Source organism: Vombatus ursinus, unplaced genomic scaffold, assembly GCF_900497805.2.
Source record: "Vombatus ursinus unplaced genomic scaffold, bare-nosed wombat genome assembly UNPS02014839.1, whole genome shotgun sequence".
Lineage (NCBI taxonomy): Eukaryota > Metazoa > Chordata > Mammalia > Diprotodontia > Vombatidae > Vombatus > Vombatus ursinus.
In genome coordinates this window covers 5,687,569-5,715,168 of record NW_020954617.1, presented here as the reverse complement: position 1 = coordinate 5,715,168, position 27,600 = coordinate 5,687,569, and the positions used below count along the sequence as shown (strand labels likewise).

The window sequence follows — 27,600 nt, the reverse complement described above, 5'->3', positions numbered from 1 at the left end:
GGGGGTGGGGTAGGATGATACTAGAAACAGGTAAGAGCAATTCAGACAAGCCGATAAATTTGTTATCTTTTAATGTCGATATGGCTTATCAGCCATAATTCACCCTCACAGCAATTTAAAATTACATTACAAAATCCCATTTCCTACTCTAGCTGTTTGCTATGCCCTCAAAAGTGGGAGTAGCTACCACCTTAAACTGTGGCTTCTTTGGGAAACAAGTGTCTTTATACGCCTGTTCTTTAGGAATAAGGAAAACAGCTGTAGATGTCGATGAGCCATCTGCTGAGATAGATCTTCCAGCCCCTGTGAGCTGCTATTGTCCTCTATTAAGGGCTGCCTGGCTGCAGCACTTTTTTTCCTTCCACTGAAAGGAAGAATTAAAAAGCATTCTTCCTATTTGGAAAGCACTGCCTTTTCCTCAAGGTCCCAGAAATCCCCTGCTCCAAGCCTTCCATATCAGGTGTTAGCTGAGTTCCTCCTAATGCAGCTTGATAAAGCTCTGGCAGCCCAAAGCAGGGCATCATCTTCTCTACAAGCTCCTGCTGGTAAGGAGAACCCAGGGACCCGCCATCCTAACCCTTCTCCCCCTGAGCACAAAGCCATCTTCAGCAGATGAGGCCTGGGCCATGCTGGCTCTAAAAGTAGCCACTGGGTCTTTGGCACACTGAGGTCAGTTCTCGTATAAAAGCTGGTGAGGGATGGGTGATGAGCAGCCGCTTCACTGATGCATGCCAACTTGGTGAATGGGCCAGGGCCCTGTGCCAGCAGGAAGGCCCTGTCCAGGAGGCACAGAGGGGACAGGCGGCAGGCGCTGCTGTAGCTGCCAAATGTGATGTAGCTCCTTAAACTGCTCTACCATTCTGTCCTTCAGGTCTGGGTTTGAGATTTGCAGCCGGATGCTGTCAGCTGACCAGGAAAGCTCCCCTGAGAACATCTCTAGTAGAAGCCGAGCTGCTACTGGCACGACCTGGAGGAGAGGGATAGGGAAGGAGATAGGAATACTTTGACTGGCTACCATCACCAACACCCACACCCCCGATGATCTTTGAAGCAAAAGTTGAGGCAGGGGAGAGAACACAGGATTCTGTGCTGCAAGAGATCTCAAGAGTGATCCAATTTGTTTATTTTACTGATGAGGAAACTGCAGCCCTATCAATCAAGAAGCATTTAGTAAGCCCTCATGTGCTAGGCCCTGTGCTAAGTACTGGGGATACAAAAAAAAAGCAAAAACATTCCCTTCCGTAGGCTACATTCTAATAAGAGAGAACACACATAAACCTGCACACCAATCAGGAGAAGATGGAGTAGATGGAGGGGAGCCTTAGACAGAAGGCACCAGCAGCTGTGGAGATTAGAAAAGGCCTCCTGGAGGAGGTGATACTTGAGCTGAGTCTTAAAGGTAGCTGGGGATCCATGAGAGGATGAGAAGGAGAACATTTTAGATATGGAAGGCATAGAGAGATGGGAGATGGAGCTTCGTGGGATTAGGCTAGTATGCCTGGAATAGAGGGAAGTAATGAGGAAGGGGTCAGGCTATGAAGTCATTGGACCTATTTGTTCAATACATACCTGCACAGTAATGAGTTTCTTCTCCTTAGGTTTTCTGTCTGGCCACTCCTCCCCAAAGCAAAAGAAAATCTCAAAGGCTGGTGGAGTTGTGGTCTGGCCCTTTTGAAATAGGATCAGCTCTGGGGTAGAGAATGGAACCAAGAGACCACAGTTAGTAAGATCCAGTCTTAAGCCTGGCACCCATCCTGCAACCCCCAGAATGGTCAGTAGGGGAGCAAACACTTGTGATGAAAGTCAGAGGACGGCACCAGATTTTAGGAGCAGATGGGGGGTTGAAAGAAACTCTAGAGAAAAGCAAAGCCAGAGAGCTGGCCTCACCATTGAGGAACTGCTCAAGACTGAAAAGCTTTGTCTTCTTCTCTCTTTGGATGGGTCGTGGCGTGGCAGAGGGTGTGGCACAAGGTCCGCTCCAGAACACTTTGCACTGGCAAAGACGAATGGCATAGAGATCCTGGCCCTGGAGTTGCAGGATGAGTCCTCGGTCCAGCACATCTAGTAACTGGTGGGTATAGAAGCGCTGCTTCTCGCTAGGGATACCCTCTGGACCAGGAAAACGCACCTGCTCCAGGCTCACCGGGCCAAAGAGTTCCACTTGCTCCTGGGTAGCCTCCAGCTGGCTGTAGAAGAGGCGGCAACCCTGGGGGTTGCTGATGGTGAGGGAATAGGGTGGCTGGCCTCGGTACTGGAACTTGATCTCCAGGTCGGTCACTGTGGAAGGGGACAACCCGACCAACCCAACACCCAAGTCCCATATGAGCTCCCACTGTGCCTTGATCCCAGCTCCCTCCACAGGTAAGATCACCTCAAGTGTGTCTTAGGCACACCCCCTCCCTCTCAACTTAGTTTTTCCTTTCCCTAATAATCTCCTTGGACCAACACTCCCAACCTCGGTCCCACACTGTGCCCCTTGATCCTTCTTAATACACAAGTGCTTAGTTCCCCCTGAGATGATTTCCAACTTAAGCAGCTTATATTCTGTAGTACATGGTTGTTTGCATGCTATCTCCTCCATTAGACTGTGAGCTCCCTGAGAGCAGGGACCATCTTCAGCTAGTGCTTAGCACAGTGCCTGTCACCGAGTAGGCATTTCACAAATGCTTACTGACCTGACTTGTTGGAGAGGATGCTCTGGCCCTCTGTTTCCAAGGACCTTGCTCACACTGATACCTAAGAGTCACATAATCTCTCAAGGGAAGAAGCCCTCATTTAGTCTAGCCACCTCGAGCTGTCTTCTATTCCTTCCTCATTTCCAGCTGCTTCTCTCAACCCTCCCCATCCCCGGCTAAGAGGTCCTTACATGGCAGCATGTGGGGATTTATGAGCAGATCGGGAGGCAGCTGTTCTGGAGGGGGAGCCAAGCTGGCAGCTAGAGGCCCAGGGTCCAAGGCTGGAAGGACTTCAGGGATCAGTTCCCCAAAAGTAGCAGAGGGGCAGGGTGCAGGGGCCAGGATGGTGGGCTCAGGAGGGGAGGGTCCCAGCCCAAGAGGTGGCTGAAGACTGGGGGCTGGCCACTTCTGTTCTTCCTTCGGCAAAGTATAGGGGACCATGGAAGGGGCAGGTTGTGGTTCTGTAGCCCCCCAAAAATAAGCAGTCATTAACTCCTCTCCCCAGGAGCCCTCCCAAGAAAACCCCAGACCCCAGTGTCTGCCACCCGCTCCAGAACTCAGACCTCCTCCCAGCCCCCCTCCCCAACCTGCCCACAGCACACCAAGCCCCCATCGCCCACCTGTGATGCTCAGAGTTGGCAACATCCTTTGTAGCTAGTGGAGAGAGAGAAGGAAAAATTAATCATTGTTATTGTGATAATAGGATACAAATGCTGAGATAATACATATGGAACACAAAGTAACCAACCCTGCCTTCAGCCTTAGGCCTGCACTAGCAGTCAGGAGACCTAGATTTGGATGCCAGATCTGTCAAGTGATCATGGGCAAATCACTCAACCTCATTTATCTAATGAGTATAATTTTATCCCACGAGATTGTTGTACACAGGAAGCCCCTTTGGAAAGGAAAAAGACCACACAAACCAGAAGCATCAGTAGGAAGAATCCTTGGAGTTAGAACAGCCCCCAAGATGGGGAATGCATCCCTCTATGAAGGAAAACCTTTAATGGCTCTACATCACCTACGAAATGAAGTGCAGACCTCTGCTAGCATTCCAAGTACTACACCACCTGGCACCAGACTCCTGTCCTAGCTTTATCTTTCATGCCTTCATGGACTCCAGCCATAGCTCAGTACTCTCCTGGGGCTGTTCTCATTCTAGCTTTGCAAATGCCTTCATAGCTTCCATGTTGCAAGCACAGAGTGTGCACAGAATTGCGCCAGGTTCTGAAGGTGATTAATTTTATTTAAGACATGGTCCCTACCTTTATGGATCGTGAGAGAGAGGGGAGGAGGGAGGTCATGGAAAATATACAGGTAATTATAATATACAGTGGCACTTTCTCTTCCCCTTCCCCTCCATTTCTCCTAATGTATGTCATGTGAGCTTTCAGGGAAAAAGAAAGGGTCATTTTCCCCCTGGGTGGGCTTTCAGAGAAAGCTTTTGGACAAGATGGCACTTGAGTTAGAATATAAACCATGAAGTTAGTGTTTCCAGCACTTAGCACAGGGCACAGCATACAGTAAGCACTTGATACACTGATGTACTGTTTGAAGGGGGCGTTTAAAGGATGAGTAGGAATTTATCAAAAGAAAAGGCATTCCAGGTATAGGGAACAGCAGAAGCAAAGGCGCTGAGGGAAGAAAGTACAGGAGACGGGGATCGGTTAAGTTTGATTGGACCACAAGATATATGGAGGGACCTACTGTGAGAAAAAGGCTGGAAAACTAAGGTGGCAGAAGAATGTGGAGGGCCTTGAATGCTAGACAAACAGCTTAAACTTTATTTACCTGGCAGGCAATTAGGAGCCACTGAAGATATTTCACAGAACAGAGGAATGAAGTCAGATTTATACGTAAGGATAGATTGGGGTCAGGATAGGGATGGACAGGCTATAAAAATGAGAAGACCTGTTAGTAGATTATTGAAACCATGGAAGCACTGGGATGTTAGTATGTAGTAGGAATGAGGAATGTAGTAGGAACGAGATGGATATAAGAGACAGAAACATAGAATCAATAGGACTCTGTAACCAGTTGGTTTTATTGTGAGACGAGGAAAAGGAAAATGCAACATCACTAAGGTTTTGGACATGAGAGACAGAAAGAACAGCAGTACCCCTGAAATAGTGAAGACAAAAAAAAAAAAGAACTGGCTCATGGAGAAAGTAATGAGACTGGCTGGGGACAAGTTAAGCCTGAGACATCAGTGGGACATCCAAGTGGAGACTGAGGTCTGTGGCTCAGAAGAGAAGTCAGGGCTGGAGATGAAACTCCTGGAGTAATCTGTATGGATAGGGGGCATGGATGGTATCTTTCCCTTCCATCAGATTTCTCACAACACTTTGCCAAGGCAATTGTCACGTTCTCCTTTATATTATAGTTATTCAGTAGCTGGGTGGCAGAGTGGAGAGAACAATGCACTTGGAGTCAGGAAAACCCGAGTTCAGGTTCCACCTTAGACACTGATTAGCTGTATGGTGCTGCACAAGTCACATAAGCTCTCTTAGAATCAATCTGCAAAATGGGGATGACAATAGCACCTACCTCATAGGGTCATTGTGTGGAACAAATGAGGTAACATGTAAAGTGCTTTGCAAATTCTGAAGCAATATAAATGCTAGCAGTTATTACTGTGGACTTGTCTTTTCTTCCTTATAGATTGTAAGTACCTTGAAAACAGGGTCTTATCCCTAATGTCCATCATGACATTTGGAAATGCCTCATGCTTAATATTTGTTGAATGTGGAATCTTGGAGAAAAGGGTGAGAGACAACTTCCTAAGAAGCACTCACATCTGCAGATGACAGAGTTTAGAGGCACCCCACTCCCCACCTCAACCTGGTTCTATTTCAGAACTCACCTCCTCATCCTCCTCATCTTCTTCTTCACCAGGCAGGGACTCTGAAGGAAAGAAAAAAGGAAAGGAGAGGGAACCTGGGCAGCATGGGAGGAAGTGATGTCCAGGAGCTCAGAAGTTCCATTGGGATGACAACCAAGCAAACTGAGACCACAGAGGAGACTGACACTACCTGACACTGCCCTAACACTGAAAACCCCAAAGAGACTGCCTCACACTAAGAGCAGACAGATGCATGCGTATCATTCAGAGTAAATCATCATGGAAGCCTGCTCCTTTTCTCTTCTCCCCAGGGAGGGTCCTGAACTTACTGCCGCATTCACAAACCACATGGCCAACCCCAGGTCAAGCAGGGTCGCCTTAGCAAGGAGCTGCATAGGAGTCAGTTCCTGGTCTGCTAGACTCCCTCATGGAGGAGGAGAATATTGTCTCTGAAGACCCCAGGAATAATCTGTCCCCTAACTGGTCTCTTGCTGTCCCAGCCTCTTCCCCCAGGAGCATCCTGTAGGTCCAATCTGAATCAAGAGATCACACCAAAACAGCCTGTAGCTGGAATGGACCCCGGAGCCAAATGTGATTCTTCTTGTACCTACCTGATGGGTCAGAGGGTCAATCATAAGTCTAGAGCTGTAACTCCCAGGTCATCCTGTCCAACCCACTCATTTTACAGATGAAGAAACTGAGGCTCAATGAGGTTAAGGGATTTGCCCATGGTCACACCGAGGCAGGATCTGAAACCCTATACTCCCTTGTACCACTTTTCATCCTCCCACACTATCTACCCGAGGAGAAAGGCAACCAGAGGCAGGCAATCAGGAACCAGGGCTGCTTCCAACCCAAAGAGGCAGATGGCAATGGATGAGGCCCGAGCTGCATCACTTGGACCATCCTCCAGAGTCCACCCCCAGATTTCATCCCTAAGGGTCTCACAGGCCCACGTGGGACAAGGGGGAAGTACCTGCAGGAGTAGGGCATGAGGCGCAGACCTCGTAGATCTTGTATGGCTGGGGTGGCATATCTCGGGGCCCATCATAAAGGAGGCGGAACTCCCGGCTCTTGTTGAGGGCACAGCGAAGGTTGGCCTTCCACTTGGCAGGATCTGCCTCATCCACGCCTTCCGTGTACTTCCCTGTCTCCTTGGCCCAGGCCTGTAGGGGTGAGGAGAATGGATGGGAAGAGTCCAGAGGTCACCTTGAGGCTAGTGCACCAACCCCCCACCCCAGACCCCAAGGGTAAGACTGAAGCCAAGACAGATCCCACCCTACTCTTAAGTTTCTGAATGAGTACTTGAAGCTTTAGAGAGAACAGGGGTGTCAGGAGAGATAGGTAAGAAGGCACCAGGCAGACATGCCAACAGGTAGGTGCCCAGAACCTGAAAGAAGAAAGGCTGGGCTGGTAGGAATTTTAGAAAGCTTTACCATCTCTCCTTCCCCAATTCTGCCTTAACCCTTCACTCCTTTCCCCAAGCAGAAACTGACTGAAATCTCTTCTTCTGTCTCTGCTGCAGATTCAGAAACACACCTTTTCCTCCCTTTTCTTTTTTCTTTTTTCTTTTTTTCCCTCCCTTTTCTTTTTTCTTTTTTCTTTTTTTCCCTCCCTTTTCTTAACTACAATCATTTTTGCTTCTAGTCTCTGCTCTGCCACTAACAGATTAATTAGGTAAGTCTTACCTTCTCTATTCCTCAGTTTCCTCATCTATAAAAATAGGAAGAGCAATGTCCATCCTTCCCTACCACATGGTTATTGGGGATCAAATGAAAAGCAATGCAGTAGAATAGAGAGAGCAATTGGACTTAGAATGAGAAGACCTGGGTTCAAATCTTCCCTCTGGCACATACTAACTATGTGACTATGGAGAAGTCATTTAACATCTCTAAGCCTCAGAATCACACAGTTTAGTAAGTGTCACAGGCAGAATTTGAACCCAGGGCTCTCCTTCTTCCAAATCTAACACTTTCCACTAAGTGGAAACTATTTCTGTCAAATGGAATCATAGGGGTCATAGGTAGGTGGAGCCAAAATACAAGTATGAGGGATTACTGTCACTAACAATGTGTCTGTCCCCTTATCCTCTAAGTGTAAAAGGGAAAACTGGGTAAAAGCCCAAGTCTTAATCCATGATAAAGAGTAGGAGCCAACTGTTGGGTTGGCAATGAAGCCTAGCCTGCAGAGATTACATCAGTTTTTCTTCAAGGCAAGGATATCGTGTGAGGGTCCAAGGTCTAAAACTCTTGCTATCAATCTTCTCCACTGTCTCTTGAGGTCCCTGCATACCTTGAAGATTGTGTTGTCATCCTCGTCCTGGGCAGGGCCATGCCTGGTAGCATGGCGCCAGGGGATATAAAAGAGCTTGCGCTCCTCATTGACCCACTGAAGGCCTGGGTACTGGCAGCTGTTCACTTGGGCAACCAGCCAGGGCTTGAGCCGCACCCGTCGTGGTGGAGGTGGCACAGGTAGGGTCATGGCAGGCTGGTGGACCTGTGGAAGAAGTCAGGGAAAGAGGTGAGAAAGCTGGTCCTTGATGAAGAGGTTGAAGGAGCATCAGAGCTTGGGGCCAACCACCACCGGCACTGGTCCGACTGCACTTTCTCCTCTGGACCCAAAAGTTTCTGACATGTGGCTCTCCTCTCACAGGAACTTGCAGGCTAGTCCTGGGGAGGGGATTCCCGCTCCCACCTTCATTTTTCATTGCCTTTAGAGTTATTAAACAGAGAGAAACCCTAGAATAAATCCTAAGCTACATCCATCAGCATCTACCACATTCTCCCCAGACAAGAATCCTGAAAATTTAGTCCCACCCTCCCCTCTCTGTGACCTTCAATTGCCTAATTTAATTTTACATTTGAAAGTGGACAGAGAAAGAAGAAAGGAAATGGGAGAGGGGAACAAAAAGCAACAGAGGTCAGGGGAAGAAGGAATTTGAGCCCTGTGGCAGCATGTTTTAAAGAAAGAGCAGGGGATTCGGAGTTGGAAGACCTGTGTTCAAATCCCAGCTCTGCTAAAATATGGATGGCCTTGATCAAATTACTTAACCTTGCTGAACCTCAGTTTCCTCATCCATAAAACAAGAGGGATTGATTAGATGATTTCTAAGATCTTTTCCAACAACTTTAAATTTTAAGATGGGAGCCGAGGTGGGGAGGGATGCAAAGGATGCTTTATTTTCTCCATATACCAAGGAAAACCTGGAGTCTGACAAAGACACCTTACTCAGATCTGCAACGAAAAGTGACTAAACACGGGTATGTTGGCTCCAAGCCCAGCTGACTCCTGTGATCTTGTATCTGCCTGGTCATGTTTTCAGAAAAAGGTAGAAAAGCAATTATGCCCACTCCTCCAAACATTTCTCTTGGTTTGTTCAAAGGGGCTAAATAGAGATGTGGAAAGACTGTATAACTGAGCCCTGTCCTCAGGCTGACTGACCAATAAGCTTAACGACTGGGTCCGTGTGTCTGCTTGGGCAACTTGGACTTCATTTCCTTGGAAATTCACCTTCCCACCCTACAGAAGAACAGAGAAGGGAGCTTTGAAGTATTTAACCCTAGTTATCATGTGATAACCCTGAGACTAGTAGTCTTGGCCCTGATCACCATCATCCCCCTTGGATTTCCCTTCTGGAAGTGAACTTGGAGGTCATCTAGTCCAACCCCACCTCACTTTACAGTAAAGGAACTGAGGTCCAAAATGGTGAGCTGGGGACAACAAGGTGCCAAAGTGGACAGGACACCAGCCCTGGAGTCAGGAGGACCTGAGTTCAAATGCAGCCTTAGACACTTATTAGCTGTGTGACTCAGGGCAAGTCACTTAACCCCAACTGCCTCCAAAATGGTGAACTGACTTGTTAGTGGAAGACTCTGAATCACAGAATCTTAAATTCTTCAATTAATCTTCATCTTAAATCTTAAATTAAAGGGACCTCAGAGGTCACCTGTCTACTCCAGTCTCCACTAAATGAAGAAGCCCCTCTACAGCAGAGCTGACAGCCAACCCAGCTGTTCCTAGGTCTTTTCCTGCCTGTATCCAGTGAGAAGGGAAGTCTCTGGCCAAGCTCTCGTTGTCAGGGACTTTTTCTTTAGCCTAAATGAGCTTCTTTACAATTTCTACCCACTGCTCCTAGTTCTACCTTTTGTGAACAATAATAACATAATAACAAGAATAATAATAGAACATGGTTTCATATGCAGCCCTCTTTTTCCATCCTTTTTCATAGGGGAAACTATCTGTTGACGTTTATCAAGTTCATAATAGTAAAACGATTTTTTAATTTAAAATTTTAAGGAAATAAGAGAAGTTTTTAAAAAAGAGGGAATACATTGCTTGCCTTCTCAATGAGGGGGGAGGTAAGGAGAGAATTTGAAACTCAAAATTTTAAAAAACAAATGTTAAGAATTGTTTTTACATGTAATTGAGAAAAAAATAAAATACTAAATTTTTGAAAATAAAAAGGATGTGACAGCCTATCAATTACTTGCACATAGCCCTCATGGTCCCTTCTAAGTCTTCTCAACTTGAACCTGGTTGGGTCTCCTGATTCCCAATCCAATGTTCTTTCTACCTACACTATATACCACCTCTTCCTCAAAGGAAACTATTCGGATCTTCCTTCCCACACCTAGCATAGACACTAACTGTCTCCACCTACAACAGAAAAGTCTAGTTTGTGACTACTATGTCAAATTATACTTGATCTACTTCTTTGCAAGTATCTGAGGTCTGTGTATGTGTGTGCTCACATACGTGTGGAAAGATGCATTTAGAACACATTTGTTTGTGCGTTTCCTGAGCTGGATGATAAATTTCTGAAGATTAGACAGTGTCTTCCATTTCCTTGGCATCTCTGTCCCCATAAGAGAATGGGATTATCGGGCAAAAAGTGTGTGAGTACTCAACAGAGGCATATCCAGGGAAAGAGTTGGGGTTTGGGGTTTAGAAGGTCACTCAAGTGCATCTCCCCAATTAGAAAGACAAAGGGAAAGAATGATATAAAGACTGGGGTGGGGCATGTGATCAAAGACGGAAATCTCATTGCCTTGCACAAAGCAAAAAATGTCAAGGGCAATGCTAGGAAGGGAGAACATGATGAAACATAGTTGCTCATTCATCAAGTGTTTTTGATGGTTGTAAAGCACTTTCATGTCATTATTTGATTGTATTCTCAACAACCTTGTGAAGTAGATAGGACAGGTATTTTTATTCCTGTTTTACAAATGAGGAAACTCAGGCTCAGAGGTTGTCATTTCCCCAAGATTAGAGCAAATAAGTGACTGAGTAGGAACTCAGCCCAAGTCCAAATCCAGAGCTTTTTCCACTAGAAATGTTTTTCTGTCCCAGTACTGCAAAGTATCATAGGCTCAAAGATTGTGGGTATCTCTTCCACAGACACAGTTCATGGCCTTTCTGTGTTACAAAGAAGGTGGTCCTTATGAGTTTCTGGAGCACTCCCCCCAAAAAATTACATTCTGGCCAACTTTCTGATGAAGAATCTCCTTAAGCTTAGCTGGTCCCTGGATGACCAACAGAAAGCCCATCACTGGGTCCATAATCAAAGAACTGGATAATACTTCCAAGAGCCTGCGAGGCCAGGCTAACTCCTATGTCATTATGCTGATGTAGGATTTTACTATAGGCCTACAAATATTAGTCCCATTTTATACATTAGCAAACTGAGGCATAAAAAATGGTTAAATAACTTGCCCCTATTCACACTGCAAGGAATTGTCAGTCAGGATTAAAGTTTAGCTCTCTTGACTCCCAAGTCCCAGGTGAACTCAAAGAGAAGTCACCGGCTATCTTAAATTTTTGAGTGAAACACAGCAATTCTCACATGTGTGTCAGGCACCCCACAATCTCTTAGATTGGGGTAGTTCACATTTTCAACATTGGACCACATTATGCTTTTATTTACTTGTACTTTGGCTACATAAGTAACTTTTTTTTAACATTCTTGTTTGCAACTATCATATCTTTGCAGAGCTGGAGTCTTGGCAGTTGCTATGATAAAATTTAAATACTGCATGAAAATCAATGTGGAACAGGGAATGAGGTGGCATCCTATCTGAATCCAAGGTTTGAGAAGTTGTGCCGTGCCCAACAGGCAGGTACACGTACACACACACACACACACACACACACACACACACACACACACACACACACACACACAGCCTATTCATAATAGCTATGACAGCTAGATTGGCCCAATGGATAGAATGCTGGGCCTGGAATCAGGAAGATCTGAGTTCAAATACAGCTTCAGACACTTACTAGCCATGTGACCTTGGGCAAGTCACTTAACCTCTGTTTGCTGAAGTTTCTTCATCTGTAAAATGAGCTGGAGAAGCAAATGGCAAACCACTCCAGTATCGCTGCCAAGAAAACCCCAGATGAAGTCATGAAGAGTAGAAAACACTGAAAAATGACTGAACAACAACAGTAGTAGTAGTAGTAGTAGTAGTAGTAGTAGTAGTAGTAGTAGTAGTAGTAGCAACAGCCAACAATGGCAGCCATTTTTATGGTATTTTTTAGTATTTATATACAACACTTAAAGGTCTGCAGTGTTCTACAAGTATTATTTCATTTGATCCTCACAACAGCCTTGAGAGATAGGGACTATTATTACTCCTTTTTTCAGATGAGGAAAATAGAGGTTAAGTGACTTCTAGAATCACACAGCTAGTAAGTGGTTGAGTCAGAATTTGAATTCAGGTCTTCCTGACTCCAAGTTCAGCACTCTACTACACCACCTAGCTACCACAAGTAACTGTGGTTATTTAAGAATGCAATAAAAATATCATTTTTTTCTTTAAATTTATGTTTTTTTTTCCAAACAGTTACTAAGTTAAAAGGACACAAATACTAATTAAGTTGTTTGGACCTAAATATATAATAAACAGAACTATTAGGTATTTCTTTTGGCCTGGGGGTACCATAAAAAAATTACTGAGACATTGACAGTGCCAAGAACCAAGAAAGTTTGGCAAATTCTCTGATCTGGACCATATGTACCCATATATCTCCCATAAAGTTAAATGCCTACTATGTTCTAGGTGTAGGGGATACAAAGAAGTGAAACATAGTCCCTGACTACAACTTAAAATCTAATTGTTTATAAGACATTATAAGACACTAAGAAATAATAAAACTAGAAAGAATAGAAGAGAATCTCAAATACCTCATTAGAAAAACAACTGATGTGCAGAGACAATGTAAGAACTGACAGACTACCAGAAAGTTATGATTAAAAAAAAAGAATCTGGATACAATATTATAAGAAATTATTGAGGAAAAAAGCCCTGCCTGAAGTTCTAGAGCAAGAAAGTAAAGTAGAAATAGAAAAAATCTACTATTCATCAACTGAAAGAGATTTACAGAAGGGAAACTTAGAAGAATGTCATAGCCAAGTTTCAAAACTCCCAAATTAAACAGAAAATATTGTAAGCAACAAGTAAAAAACAAAACAAAACAAATTTAAATACAGTTGAAATACAGTCAGGATTTCACAAGACCTAGCAGCTTCTACTCTAAAAGACCATAGGTCTTGGAACATCATATTTGTAAGAGCAAAAGAGCTGGGATTGTGTCCAAGAATAACTTACCCAGCAAAATTGAGTATAATCCTAAATAAAAAAAAAAGGTCATTTGATAAACTGAAAGACTTTCAGTTATTAGTAACAGAAAGACCAGAACTCATTGGAAAATTCGATATAAAAACTCATTGGAAATATTCGATATAAAAGATCCGGAAGAAATATAAGGAAACGTTAAAGACTAATTATAAGGTACTCATTAAGGTTAAACTGTTCATATGTACATATATATATATATATATATATGAAAATGTTATCAGTTTTCTTTAAACTGTCATCATTACTAAAGTAGTTGGAAAGAAATGTGAAGAAAGCTTTCACAGACCTGTGCTGAGGCTCTGTGAGGACAAGAACACCCAATGATATCTGTAAGCCTGCAAATATCACTACTAGAGTGCTCCTCGGGCAAGATGAGCCTCTTATCCATGTCTTTGCAAAGAACCTAGTGACGTTAGTGTCTCAAGAAGCAGGAAACAGGCCTATTCCCCTGGCTTTGGCCTTGAAGGGAAAAAGTGTGGAAGGGGTGAGAGTCCTGAGGGAAGTGATACGGAGCTGCCAGGTGTGGTGAGACAAGGCCCTGCCTGCCAGCTAGATATTCCAGGGAAAAGCTCTTGAATCAAGAAATCTTAACCCTCCCTCCAAAGGAACCTTTTGTTTTCTCATGCTTATAGCCCATGCAGCTGAGAGAGAACTGTTTTCACATCTCAGAACAAATTCAGTTTGGCTTTGATACTAATATTGGGGGGTGGAGAGGGGCCTATTTCTTTGGAAATTAGTGAAAGGTTTTCTATTGAGGTCTACAAAGTTGCACGCATTTGAGAACTGTAACAGTGAATCATCCTGCGGGATGGAATCCCCTGTGTTCTGTGTATAGCATCAGTTGCAGGAGGAATTTGCAAAGAGAAAAAAAAGCCAAGTAGTAGTCAATGCTCATTTTACCTACTTTATCACTTTTTTTCTAATATAGTAAAAATATCAATTGTACAAGCCCCTACATACCAAAACTATGAATGAAATTAAAAGTACCCTAGATGTATGAAAACTTGTTTGATAAGGAATAATAGGTAGGTGACTCACATTGTTCAAATACATGCTAGGAATTAATCTTAGCATCACACAAAAATTATAATTTTTAGGTTCAAAAAAAGAAGAAATGTTGGGGGTGAGTTGTGTATGATAGGGTGATTCTAAAAAGCAAGACAAAGGTAGGAAAAGATGAAAGGGAGCGATTATGTTGTAAAAATGGGGGGTGAAGGGGCAGCTAGGTGGCACAGTGGATAGAGCACTGGCCCTGAAGTCAGGAGGACATGAGTTCAAATTCGGTCTCAGACCAAACACTTGATATATACTAGCTGTGTGACCCTGGGCAAGTCACTTAACCCCAGTTGCCTAAAAAACAAACCAAAACAAAAATGGAGGGTGAAAGGAAGAGCTAATACCAAGGAAGCAAGTAGGGGTGCAGGGTTAATAATGTTGGGACCTTATTCTCCTCAGGGCTGAAGAAGAAAAAACACGTACATTTGTTTTGTTTTTGTTTTTAGGCAATCGGGGTTAAGTGACTTGCCCAGGGTCACACAGCTAGTACGTGTCAAGTGTTTGGTCTGAGGCCGGATTTGAACTCGGTCCTGCTGACTTCAGGGCTGGCCCTCTATCCACCGCACCACCTAGCTGCCTCAAAACATGTATATTTGAAAAGGTGTAGAAGTCTTCCAAACATGTAGAAAGGTGAGAAAACTGGGGGACAGGGGAGGTGAAGGACTTTTGGGGGAGTGTGGATTGGGATTTAAGAGGGTGGGAGGAGAAGATGGTGGGGCTTTTGGAGGGGTGTGTGGATTGAGATTGTGGCATCAGGGGGAGAAGATAAGGTAACAGGGATAGGGTAAAAAGAGAGGCTGAGAAAGAAAATAGTAAAAAATAAGATGGAGTGAAATTCACAAATAGTAATTATAACTTTGAATGTGAATGGGATGTTTATAGCAACTCTTTTTGAGGAGGCAAAAAACTGGAAATTGCAAGGATCCCCATCAATTGGAGAATGGCTGAATGGGTTGTGGTGTACGGTTGTGATGGAATACTACTGTGATGAAGAAATGATCTTAGAAATGATGAAGTCAATGATCTTAGAACAGCATGGAAAAACTTGCATGAAATGCTGAAGAGCAAAGTGAGCAGACCAAAAGAACATTGTATACGATAATAGCAATATTCTTTTAAAAATGACTTTGAGCGACTAAGTCATTTTGACTCTTATAAATACACAAATTAAAAATAAAGGACATATAAAGAGAGAGGGCATCTGGATCCAGAGAAAGAACTGACAAATAGAAGTACATACAGAATAATTTTACATATCTCTATATCTATCTATCTATCTATCTATCTATCTATCTATCTATCTATCTCTGTCTAATGGTAGCCATCTCTAGGGTGGGGGGCAGAGGAGAAAGAAAGAAAAAAAAGAAAAAAAAAGAAATTTACATGATAACTGTTGTATATTTGGAGTGAACAGAAAGTTGTACATGATAGATTTGCAGTTTTGTGTGCAATAATCTTTTTTATTGTATGGTGTTATGGAAGTGCCATTTTGTTTCCTGAATTGAAAATAAAATAATTTTTTAAAAATCTGTTTGTTTTTACAAAAAAATTAAGGGAAACAAATAATTGGAGAGATATCTACTCTATGGTTGGGTCATGTCCACAAATGGAGACTAGTGCACACATAGAGTAAGCTCCTTGAGGGCAGGGGCTGTCTTTTACCTCTTTGTGTACCCTCAGAGCTTAGCACAGTGCCTGGCCCATAGTAAGCGCTTAGTAAAGGTTTACTGAATGAATGAATGGAGTTCATCAGTATATTGAGCTGATACAAAATCCTCCACATGGAGAAGCTGGAGAGCCTGCTTCCAGAAGAGTTGTGATGACAAGGAATGGAATGCCTTGGAGAGACTTGGAAGAATGTGCAGCTATTCTGCAAGTAGTTTCAGTCTGCTACCCACATGGCAAGGGAAAGGAATAAGCATTTATATACCATGCCTACTATATACTAGGTACTGTGCTAAGCACTTAAAAAAACCTAAAAAACAAATATTATGTCATCTGATTCTCCAACAACCCTGGAAAGTACTGGATAGAGTACCAGGTCTGGAATCAGAAGACCCGAATTAAAATCTGACCTCAGATTAGCTGTGTGACCCTGGACAAGTCACTTAACCTCTGTTTGCCTCAATTTCCTCATCTGTAAAATGAGAATATTAACAGCTTTATAGGGTTGTCGTGAGGATCAATCGCTCAAAAGCGCTTAGCACAGTGCCTGGCACATAGAATGCACTATATAAATATTAGCTATCATTATTATTTGGTGTAAATTGCCAAGGAGATACTTTTTTAGAACTAAAAAAATTTAAGAACAATTAATTCAGAAGAACTAGAATCACAAAGGAAATCATGAGGAAAAGTAAAAATGAAAGGGGTACAACATGATCTTCAAACCACTTCAAACCATGTTATGAAGCAGTGGACATCCAAACTGTTAGATACCGGTTAAGCAGAAAAGCAGATCAATGGAACAAACTTGCTAAGCAAAAAATGTGTTCTTGTTCAGTTATGTCAGATTCTTCGTGACCCCCTTTTGGGGTTTTCTCAGTAGAGATACTGGTGTGGTTTGCCATTTCCTTCTCCAGCTCATTTTACAGATAAGGAATTGAGGCCAACAGGGTTAAGTGACTTGCCCAGGGTTACACAGCTAGGAAGTGTCTGAGGCTGGATTTGAGCTCATGAAGATGAGTCTTCCTGATTCCAAGCCCAGCACCCTTAAGTATCCACTATCTATCCACTATCTATCCACCATACCTATCCACTATCCACTGGTAGCCTAGTATTTGATAAATCCTAAAACATCAATTACTGGAGGTGAGACTCCTTTTTTGAAAAGAACTGTTCATTTTGTGACTTCACATGTATAATTGATATCCTATTGCTTGCCTTCTCAATGGATGGGGGAGGGGCAGGAGGGAGGGAGAAAATTTGGAACTCAAAAATTTAAAAATATGAATGTTAAGAAATTTCAAAAAATTTTTAAAAAGAAAACTTGCAAAAACTGGAAAGCAGTTTGGTAGAAATTAGACTGCAATGAACAGCTTATACTGTTAACTACAATAAACTAAAAATGGATATGTAAACTGAATATAAAAGATCACATCACAAAAAAAAAATTAAAAGAGAACAAGATTAAGTATTTTCCAGCGCTATCACTAGGGGGAGAATTCTTAGATAAGACAAGGGTTAGATGAAACTGAAAAAGATTATAGGGTCATAGATATATCTAGTCCAATCTCATATCACTTTATACATAAGGAAACTGAGGCCCCCCAGAGAAATTAAGTGACTGACTTTCACAAGGTCACGTAAGGAATAAGTAACAGATCCAGGATTTGACTTTAGGGATTCCAAATCCAACATTCAAACAAACAATTCTGACTACCTAAAATTAAAAAAAAACTTTTGGGGAAGCTAAGTGCCACAGTAAATAGAGCACAGGCCTGGAGTCAAGAGGACCTGAGTTCAAATCCAGACCTCGGAAACTAGGTGACCTTAGGCAAGTTATTTAGCCCTGATTGCCTCAAAAAACAAAACTTTTTCATGAATAATACCAACAAAGACAAAATTGGAAGAAAAATGGCAGAGTGGAAAAATATTCACTTGAACTATTCCTGATAAAATCTTATATCTAAAATATGTAACAAATACATAACAGTTTTCAAAGCAAGACTTATAAACAGTAAATCACCACACGAAAATATGTCCCAAATTAAACCAACTCTGAGATTTCACTTCTATGCACAAGTGATAGAATGAGCAGAGGAATGGGACCTGGAAAGGGAAGGATGACATTGAGTAACAGTGGGTACTCCGGTTTGGCTGGAGAACAGAGCATAGGAAACTACACGCAATCACTAGCAGAATGTATCACTTACCGTGCAATGCTCCCCAACCCCTGACCCCAAAGATTTTTATGGGCAGCCTTATGAAGAACCAATAGTCCTTAAAGGGAAGCCTGAGGGGTGCCTGTTGAAAGGGGAGGGGCAGCCTTGCTGGTTATGATGATGATAATAATAGTATTTATACAACACAGAGGCACCATGGTCCAGTGGATAGATACGACCTGGGAATGAGGAAGACCTTGGTCTTCTGGCCTCTGAAAAATAACTGGTTGTGATCCCAGAGGTAGTCACTCAGAACCCCAGGACACGCCAAGGTATGTGCTTCACCAGCGTCTTTCTCTACCCATGGAGCCAGATGGGGGCCCATCACACCCCCAGAACTCCTGGTTCCCCTCCCCTCCCCCATCACAATGGGATTCAGGCAAACCCTGTTTCCCTAGAGGAGAAGACCCTTCCAAGACCTCACCATTCTAGGCTGCAGAGGAATTTCACATCTGTACTGGTAAAGGGAGTTTACTCACCAGGAGTTCCCTACCTCAATGTAATCACAGGTCTGGATTCCTGCAAAAATGTACACATATAGCACCTTGAGCCTCTTCACATACATGATCTCATTTCATCCTCACAAGAACCCAGGGAGGTAGTGTCAAGCATAATCTCCATTTTACAGATGAGAACACTGAGCCTCAAAAAAGATTTAAGTTGTTTACCCAAGGTTCATATAGCTTCTCATACAGGAGGTGCTTAATAAATGTTTGCTAAATGAATGAATGAATAGCAAAAGAACCCAGTAGCTATCAAAGTTAAGTGATAGTCCAAGATCATACAAACTCCTAATTAGTAAGGCTGGGCCAGAAAGCCAGGCCTCCATCTCCTTCCTGTGCTAATGTTATTTCCACTCTGCAGAGAGAATGGTGGGGGAACTCTGTCAGCAGAATGGGTATAAATGAGCATAGGCATTTTCTGTACCTCCTTTTGCCTGCTCTCTTCCTCAGGTCACAGACCAGTGACTTCCCCCTACCCTAACTTAAGCCTTAGAGCACATCAGTTCTCTGCAGACCCCGAGTAATATATCATCTCTCGACACAGGACATGGGTGCCAGTTCTGAGGATAGAGAGGGCTGGGAGGAGGGAGGTTCCCAACCCCTGCCTCCCATGTGCCCAACCCCTGCCTCCCATGTTCCCGTCTCCTCCCCAAGGCCGATTGCTCAGTTCCCATTTTTTTTACCCTCCCCCATCCAACCCAGGGGGAAACGAAAGTACCAGAGGCTGGCCAGTGCCTGGGTGACTCTGAACCCTGACTCATTGTGGGGAGTAGGAACTGTTGATGGGGGTGGAAGGAGGGGTTCAACCCTAGGTTCAAGAGAAAATTCTTACTAATAGCATTAGACAAAATTGTAAATGGCCACACTAACACTTTTCTCAGGCATCTCCTTGGACTGTGAACTCCTAAGCTGAAACTGTCTTTTGCCTTTCTTGATATCCTGGTGCTTAGCATATTGCCCCACACATAGCAGGCACTGAATAAATGCTAGGTGACAGACTAACTGAGAACTCTTGCATGAGTCATTCACACCTTAGTATAAATTTAGATTAATTTGTTGCCTCCTCACACTTTAAGTTCTCTAAATGTAGATTTTTAGGGCAGCTGGGGGTACAGTGGATAGAGCTCTGGGCCTGGAGTCAGTAAGGCTCTTCTTCCTGAGTTCAAATCCAGCCTCTGACACTTGCTAGCTGTGTGACCCTAGGCAAGTTACTTCACCCTATTTGCCTCAGTTTCCTCATCTGTAAAATGAGCTGGAGAAGGGAATGGCACACTACTCCAGTATCTTTGCCAAGAAAACCCTAAATGGGGTCACAACACAACTGAACGACAACAAAAATGTAAGTTTTAAAAGGTTTTGTCAGCAATGGGAATTTGGGCATCTGCTGGTAGGCAGTGACATTTTGGTGGGGACAGAGTCCTTTCTACCTGCCCAGGACAAGAAAAGAGGGAGTTAACATAGGGGAAGTGTCCCGAGATAGAATAAATTAATGGAGGTGGTCTGATTCTCTGCACTCTATCTCCCCACTCTTCTCAACACCAACCCCTGAGCTAGGGGACAGGAGTAGGTGATAGTGGAAAGTCCTAGGTCTTAGCCTGGGAAAGGGGAAGTAGGAAAAACTGAGTCATCATGTATATACCCTCTCCCAAACCAGAAGCACAGTGAGAAAGAGGAATACCCTGTGGTTACAGATCTGGGCTCTAACACTCCACCTGGGGTTCTTAACCTGGGGGATGAGATACATATATATGCATACATATATACATATATACATACATACATATACATATACATACATATTTTATATAGCTATACATGTACATAAATATATATTTAGAACTATATTTCAATAATTTGTTTCCTTTGTAATCCTGTATGATTTATTTTATACATTTAAAAACATTCTGAAAAGGGATCCCTAGGCTTCACCAGACCACCAAAGCAGTCCATGACAGAAATAACGGATATGAACCCCTGATCTAATTGAATACCTTCATTTTGCTGATGAGGAAAGTACATCCCAGACAGGGGAAGTGATTTGCCCAAAGTCACAGAGCTGAGTAGAAGAGGTGGGATTCAAACCTGGCTCCTCCGACTGCAAATTCAGCACCAAGGTTTGCAAACGGAAGCCTTTGTCCTGAAATCTTTGCCTCAGACAGAACTTGGAAAGGGAATAGAAGGAGAGCAGTAGCTCTCATTTTCCCAAATGAGGAAGCAAATGCAAAGTGAGACAGTTCATTCCAGGACAGGGTCATGGGAAATACCGCCTCTCCTCTCTACCCCCAGGTAGTAGCTCATCAGTGAGTAACCATCTCCCCTCCCACCCCCAGGGCAGAGAGTTCAAGTCTGCACTTGCTGTGCCCTCTGCTTAGCCCTTAGTCCCCAAAACATAAAACTTGACCTTAAAGCCAGTCTCCAGGAAGTGTTTTCTTTTAAACTGGGGAATCTTCCCTCCAGTGGGGAGTGGCAGCCTGAGGGCCAGGACTCCTGGGTTCCCATTCTGACTCCAGCCCACCCCCACCCACACCCCCACAACTTGCTCTGCTACCTGATGGTGGCCATCCTCCTCTGGGCTCTCAGTTTCATTTCCAATCTGATATACTCAGGGTCATTTCTCCCGCAAAGGCCAATGCAGTCCCAGGGGCTTCTCTAGGAAATGGAGGAGTACCTTGCCCCACCCACGCTCACCCCAAGTTTCCCTTCCTCTTTTTCTTAGTGGATATGGTTTGGGGTTTTTTTTTTTTTTGTTGTTGCTGCTGTTTTAATCTGAGGAGAGAAACTGTCGGTCAAAGTCAGTGAAATACCTCCTCCGTAGGGGAGGATCCCACCAAGAGTTTGGACGGATCTCTCTTCTTCCCTTCAAGAGGCTGACATGGTGCTAATGATGCCAAGGTCCAGAGTTTAGTCCCCATAAAAAGGAGAAGCCTAGGCCAAAGCAATAGTCTCTTGTCTGACTCTCAAGAATTGCCTTTTATTTTTATTTATTATAGATTTATATGTGCATATGTAAGTATTATATATTTATTATATATAATAGTACATTTATTAAACAAGCATTTATGAAACCCCTACTGTGTGTCAGGTATTGTGCTAAGTGCTGAGGATTTAGAGAAAGGCAAAAGACCAGTAACTCACAATCACAAGGGGGAGACAACATGCAAACAAATACTTGAAAAGAAGCTATGGACTGGATAAAAAGGAAGTAATCAATGACGCATGGCACTGGAAGAGGGGTCAGGAAAGGCTTCTACAAACGTGGGGTGGGGGGCTCAGCAGAACCCATCCTCAACTACATAAAGCACACATCAGACCCAGTGCTAGTCAGGCTACAAGAAGGGGACCAGGTCCCCCTATCTTTTTCTATCAGCCAGGATTCCCTGGGACCTCAGTCATTCTGAGAAACCAGGGTCACGTGGATTCCAGTGAAGATTCTTCAGGGAACGGTTGCTCAGGAAGAGCAAACAGCCCTGGGTCAGTCAAAAGTCCTAGGACCCGGGATGCCCCAGGCTTTACAGACCCAGCCTTACCCTAGGCCACCAACCCTACTGCCACCGACTTCTCTCACAGATTCTAATTAAGAAGCCCAAGGGTCTATCTCCTTCCCACCCTCCAGCAAGATAAATTCTCTCATTCCAGCACCCACCTCCGCACCCCAGGGAGATGGATTTAGGGTTTCCAGATTAGGGATGAAACAGCCAATTCTTCTCCACCTAAGGAGGTCCCTCGAGGGAGAGCCCAAAATAATTGAACATTTTTTTTTTCCACAGAAGGGTAATCTGAGGCAAGCAAAGGGACCCAGGCAATCAAGCTGGGGTTCCCTACCCCTGCCTACAGGTGCTGAGAAAAGTCATTGCCAGGAGATCTGCAAGTCCCTCAACCTCTCAGGACACATTTCCTCACCTATAAAATGGGGATAAATATATCCTCACCTACCTACCCCATTGGGTTGCAGGAGACAAAAGTGCTATGTAAACATTATTATTATTCTTACTACACTCCCTTGGGTGGGGAGTTTCAAAGGCAGAATCTTCCTCCAAAGAAAAGGAACAGTCTTGGAGGGCCTCCCTAGATCCACACCCTAAGGGGCAGCAGGAACCACCCAAAGGGGCCATAGCAACTTCATGGAGGATGGGGGGGCCCAGACTCAGTCATTCTCAGAGCCCCGGAGGCACAGCCATGGACAGTCAAGCAGCATGTGGGCACTGGGCAACTCTACCTTACTGAAACTCCCCTTTGAGAGCCTCTACCCTGGCCACGGGTTCTCTTGGGTCCTGTCTCCCCAGCTGTGTGTGGGGGGGGGAACGGACCCCAGATTAACCTCTTCTATCTGACACAACCCCTCCCACCCCTTTTCCTCCAAAGGCACATAGAACTTACCCAGTCCTGCTCTGGTTGCCCCTTGCCAGACTGTGGTCTCTAGAGCACTGAAACACCCTTGCCTGCTGCAGTCCTGGTCAATCAGGTGTAGCTTCTGACTCAGGGGCCCTATGTCTCCTGTGGTTGCCACCCGTAATGTGAGGCTAGAATAGGCCTTTTCTGGGTCCTTCTGTGTTGCTGCCCAAAGGGTGGTGTAAGAGCTTGTCTCTCCTGCAGGCTCCTCCCTCCTTAGCCAGCCCCCTCCTGATTCCTCCCGGCTCTCTAAAGCTCCCCCTCCATTGAAGGTTTGCTCAGTTGGGGTAGGCTTCTCAGTGACCTCTTGTAGTGATCAGGCTGCTCTGCCCATTGTTCTAAATTCTTCCTATCCAGAATTCCAAGAAAGACACCCAGGATCATTGCCTGGCTCTCGGTTCACTTAGAAATGAGGAGACATCCTTCACTAATCCCTCCTTGGATTAAAAAGTCTGGGTCCCCTACCCTGTTTGCTGTTTTGAGGTGGGAAGGAATTCAGAGTGGAGGGCCCTGGAAGGAAATGGACAAGAGCCAGGCAGAGGCTGAATGCAAAGCTTTCTGAGTTCATTTGCAGAAAGGAACTTAAACTAGAGGCTTTGATTTTACTCTTGGGCACATGGATATAGAAATCTATCCCAGGTCTTTCCCTCTCTGACATAGCTCCCATCCATAGTCCAGAGGCCATCCAGCCCAACCCCCTTATTTTACAGATGAAGAAACTGAGGCTTTGGAGTGATTTACCCAAATTATTAGAGGCCCCTTTGCCCCTCCCTTCCCACCCCATATCCCAACTCCACATTCCCATCCTTTTCCATTGCATTTGCATTGATGAGGTCAATGGTATATTAGAAAGATTATGAGTACCTAGCATAACGCCTGGCACCTAGGAGGAGCAAATAAGAGCTTGACTGGTTGAGGATATATGAAAGAAAAGGGGGCATTCATAATTTTCATAGCTATGTGCTCTCTTCCCCTCCCCTTCCTTCCCAAAGGCTCTCAATACCCCACAGGGAAAAGGGAGCCTGGATGGCTTTTGCCTTAGTTTGAATCCTCAGCGCTTAGCAGCGCTGCATCAATCATGGTAGGTGCTTAATTAATGCTTGTTGACTGATTGTTTCTGGAGCTTTGGGGCCAGGTAGTGGCATCCAGGGGCTATAAAAAAGCTGACACTGATTATAGGTGGCTGCTCTGCCATCCAGGTTGCTCCCTGGAAATGAGAATGGGAGGTGAGAACAGAGAGGAAGGGGAGAGGGAGAGAGGTTTTAAGACTCAGTACAGTTGGCAGGCATCAACAGAGACAGCAGGAGTACAGAGACAGACAGACACACACACACACACACATATACACACACACACCACTATTCCCACCAAGAAAGCCCATGGGGGTAGGCAGACAGAAAGGGGGTGAGGGCCAAGACCCTCAGCTCCATGTCTTGTAAGCCCTAAGCATCCCATGTTACTCCCCACGTTGGACCCTTGGACAGAGACAAGGCTGTCTCTCCTCTCCAAGTCTAGATATTCCTTGCATAGACTCCAGATTTTCAGAACCCCAGGGGTGAGCAAAATTTCTACTGTCTATCTAGATCATGGAGGAAAGACAGGCTAGAGCTGAGGAGTGAGGAGAGTGGCCAAAACACAGGCTAGCTGGGACTAGACCTCCAAAACCCTAGGCATGATGTTGGATGGGTGGAGGAGATATATGAGGTGCTAAGCTTTCAGTGGCTCTGGTTTCCTGAGTTCCAAGGCTTGTTCCTAGGTGAGCTCCAGGGACATTCCCAGCTCCACGTGGTTCCCCAGTGTTCCCTCTAGCTCCTTCTTCTTTTCACAGGGGAAAACATCTGAGAAATACTCTGGTAGGGTGAGATGCATAGCCTGTCAACACCTTTTTTAACCCCCTCCTCCCATTCCTTTGGTGTTTTCTCAGCTCCACCTCACTGGGTCTCCTTTCCTGGCCTTTGACCACAATCTCCAAACATATATTTGTGGAGGGGAACTGGTGGCCAAAGTGTGAGATTCTTCCTCCCTAGGAGATTTGGGCAAAGTGGGAACAGGACTTTCTTAAGAGAAGCAGGTGGGTATGACAGAGTACACTGGTTCAAGAGTCAGTCGGATGGCCTGGGTTCATGTCCCTCCTCTGACTCTCCTTGGGCAGTTTTAGGGGGAGGAGATAATTGGGGTTTGAGTGACTTGCCCAGGGTCACACAGTAAGTGTGTGAGCCCAGATTTGAGCTCCATGCCTCCTGACTTCAGGGCCCATGCTCTATCTGCTGGGCCACCTAGCTGTCTCACTTGGCAAATTTTTTTAACCTCCTTGAGTCTCAGTTTCCTCATCTGCAAAACAAGGAGATTGGACTAGAAGGTTTCTGAGTCCGATCTCTAGGTCTAGGATGTTAATTAGACCAAGTCCTGGACTGCAGAGTCTATAGGAGGTGATAAGTTAGAAATCAGAGGAATTGGTTGCCACTTAACAGCTGTGTGACCTTAGCAAGTCACTTAATCTTTCTGGGTCTCAGTTTCTCTCCACTGTAAAGTGAAGGGGTAGACTAGATGATTTCAAATTTTCATCCACATGCATTCTAACTCCCTCTCTCCCCCCCCCACCTCATGCTATGGGATAGGTCCTAAATCCTGAGTTTGGATTTGGGATAAGGGGATTTTGGAAGACAATTTCAATTCAACACTAAATGCCTATTATGCACCAGGCTTTGTCCTAGGCTCCGGGCATCCAAAAACAAAAAATATCAAATTCTTAGAGCACCTAAGTGGCACTGTGGCTATATCCAGCACGAAGCCTGGAATCCAGATGACTGAGCTTCATGAGTTCAAATCCATCCTCAGCCATTTATTAGCTCTGTGACCCTGGGCAAATTACTTAACCTCGTTTGCCTCAGCTTCCTCATTTTGTAAAATGAGCTGGAAAAACAAATGGCAAACCACTCCAGTATCCGCCAAGAAAACTCCAAAAAAGGTCACAAAGAGTTGAACATGACTCAACAACAAAAATCAAATTGTTTCCCTCAAGGAGCTTATACTCTATAAGAATACATAGAATATAGAGGTAAGTAAATACAAAGCAATCTCACCAAGAACTTTGGAGGTTAGGATGCTTCACATGTTTTTCAAAATAGTGACTGAATAGATGGAATACAACAGTTTCCAAAAAATAAAAATAAAAATTAGGCAGCTAAGTGCAGCAGTTTATACAGTATAGGGCTCAGAGTCAAGAAGATGGAATTCAAATTCTGCCTCAGATACTAGTTCTGTCACCCTGCCTCAGTTTCCTTATCTGTAAAATTGGAGATAATAATAACTCCTGGAGTTATCAACAGATTCAAATGAGTTAACATACATAAAGCATTTTGCATAAACCTTAAAGAGCTAGCTATGTAAGTGCCAGAAAGGAGAAAATAAATTTAAAACAATAAATGAGTAGTGCAGAGGCCCATGGGGAGTGTGAGCTGGCTGAAATTATGAAAACCAAAAGAGATGATAATTGTAAAAGGCTTAGAACTGTGCCTGGCACATAGTAAGTGCTATATAAATGTGAGCTATTATTATTAATATGAGGAACTTTGAAGAGGAGGAATCAAAACGTCATCAAAGAAATGTGTAATAGGCAGAGAATGAGTATGTGCTGATGCCGTGGTGTGAGCAAGGAATGACATGTGGACAGCCAGAGTGTCAGCTGGTATCCTGTGATGTCAGGAAAAATAGGGGAAGGCCTCCAGCACGGAGTACGAACACCATGCCCCCCTTCCCCTCCCAAACTGCAGAACTTAAGAGAAGACTGGACAGACGGGGATCTGCATCCTAGAAGGGTGGATATTCACAGGTCCTTGAGATCACAGATCTCTTTGAAAGTTGGGTGAGCGATCCTTTTCGGATAGAATAGGGCTCAGTGTTTCAAGTGCGGGAAGGAAGAGGGTAATTTTAAGAGGAACTGAAGCTCTTTATCCAAACGAAATAAGAGAATTGAGAAATCAGTCCTCGCAAACCTTAAAGCGCTATATAAATGTTAGCTAGCCTTTTCCGACCTCTCCACCCCCACCCCAATGAGCTGGAGAAGGAAATGGCAAATCCACTATCTTTGCCAAGAAAACCCCCCAAAAACCAAGAAAACCCCCCAAAAACCAAGAAAACCCAAGAAAAAAGGCTTTAAATTGAAAGTCCAACAGGAAAGCCGTCATTTCCTTCTTTAGTCCCCAACAGGGCAGCCCAGTTACAGAAAACAGACATGGTCTGTAGCCCAAGCGGCGGGGCGGGGAGCCCAGCCCAGCCCCAGAGCCCCCACCTACGGCCACAGGGTCAGCGAGGCCCCGCCCCTCTCGGCCCCGGGGGCCGGGAGCGCATTGCGGGGGGCGGAGTTATTGGGGTTGCTCTCCGGCCACGTTCCGAGCCCGAGAGGCCACGACACCTGTTGCAGGAGCTGGAGCTTGGGGGGGCCGGGGACTGCTCGGGTGGAGGGGGGCGCGGTACTCCCCTCCCCGCTTACGGAGCCGGCCCCAGCTCGGCCCTCCGCCCCGCGTCCGGTACTCAGAGCCCGCCCCCTCTTCCGGCCCGGCACTTACCTGGGCAGGTGAGCGGGCAGGCGGGCGCGCGCGCGCCGCC

At 44.7% G+C, this 27,600-nt stretch overlaps 1 protein-coding gene across 4 annotated transcripts; it reads right to left on the bottom strand.

Moving 5' to 3' along the window:
• Nucleotides 1–54: 54 nt before the first annotated feature.
• On the bottom strand, nt 55–27,578 carry IRF5 (interferon regulatory factor 5). Of its 4 annotated transcripts, none has more exons than XM_027840181.1 (9): nt 27,561–27,578; nt 7,810–8,013; nt 6,494–6,683; nt 5,539–5,579; nt 3,296–3,329; nt 2,867–3,136; nt 1,888–2,277; nt 1,570–1,688; nt 55–967 (listed from the first exon to the last, which is right to left on the bottom strand). In XM_027840181.1, the coding sequence occupies exons 2-9, from the start codon at nt 7,996–7,998 to the stop codon at nt 719–721; spliced, it is 1,482 nt and encodes a 493-aa protein (XP_027695982.1). In that variant the 5' UTR covers nt 7,999–8,013; nt 27,561–27,578; the 3' UTR covers nt 55–718. The 4 variants fall into 4 exon arrangements, with proteins under 4 accessions (XP_027695982.1, XP_027695980.1, XP_027695981.1 ...); XM_027840179.1 differs by lacking the exon at nt 27,561–27,578 and adding an exon at nt 22,981–23,189; XM_027840180.1 differs by lacking the exon at nt 27,561–27,578 and adding an exon at nt 21,152–21,255.
• Between the last annotated feature and the right edge of the window lie 22 nt (nt 27,579–27,600).

Bases quoted from the DNA above. Each gene is read 5' to 3' on its own strand.
- IRF5 (XM_027840181.1), bottom strand. From the start codon at position 7,998: ATGACCCTACCTGTGCCACCTCCACCACGACGGGTGCGGCTCAAGCCC. The intron at 6,684-7,809 runs GTATGCAGGGAC...TCACCCCTACAG, and splicing joins ATGACAACACAATCTTCAAG to GCCTGGGCCAAGGAGACAGG. The intron at 3,137-3,295 runs GTGGGCGATGGG...GGGGGGCTACAG, and splicing joins GCCAACTCTGAGCATCACAG to AACCACAACCTGCCCCTTCC.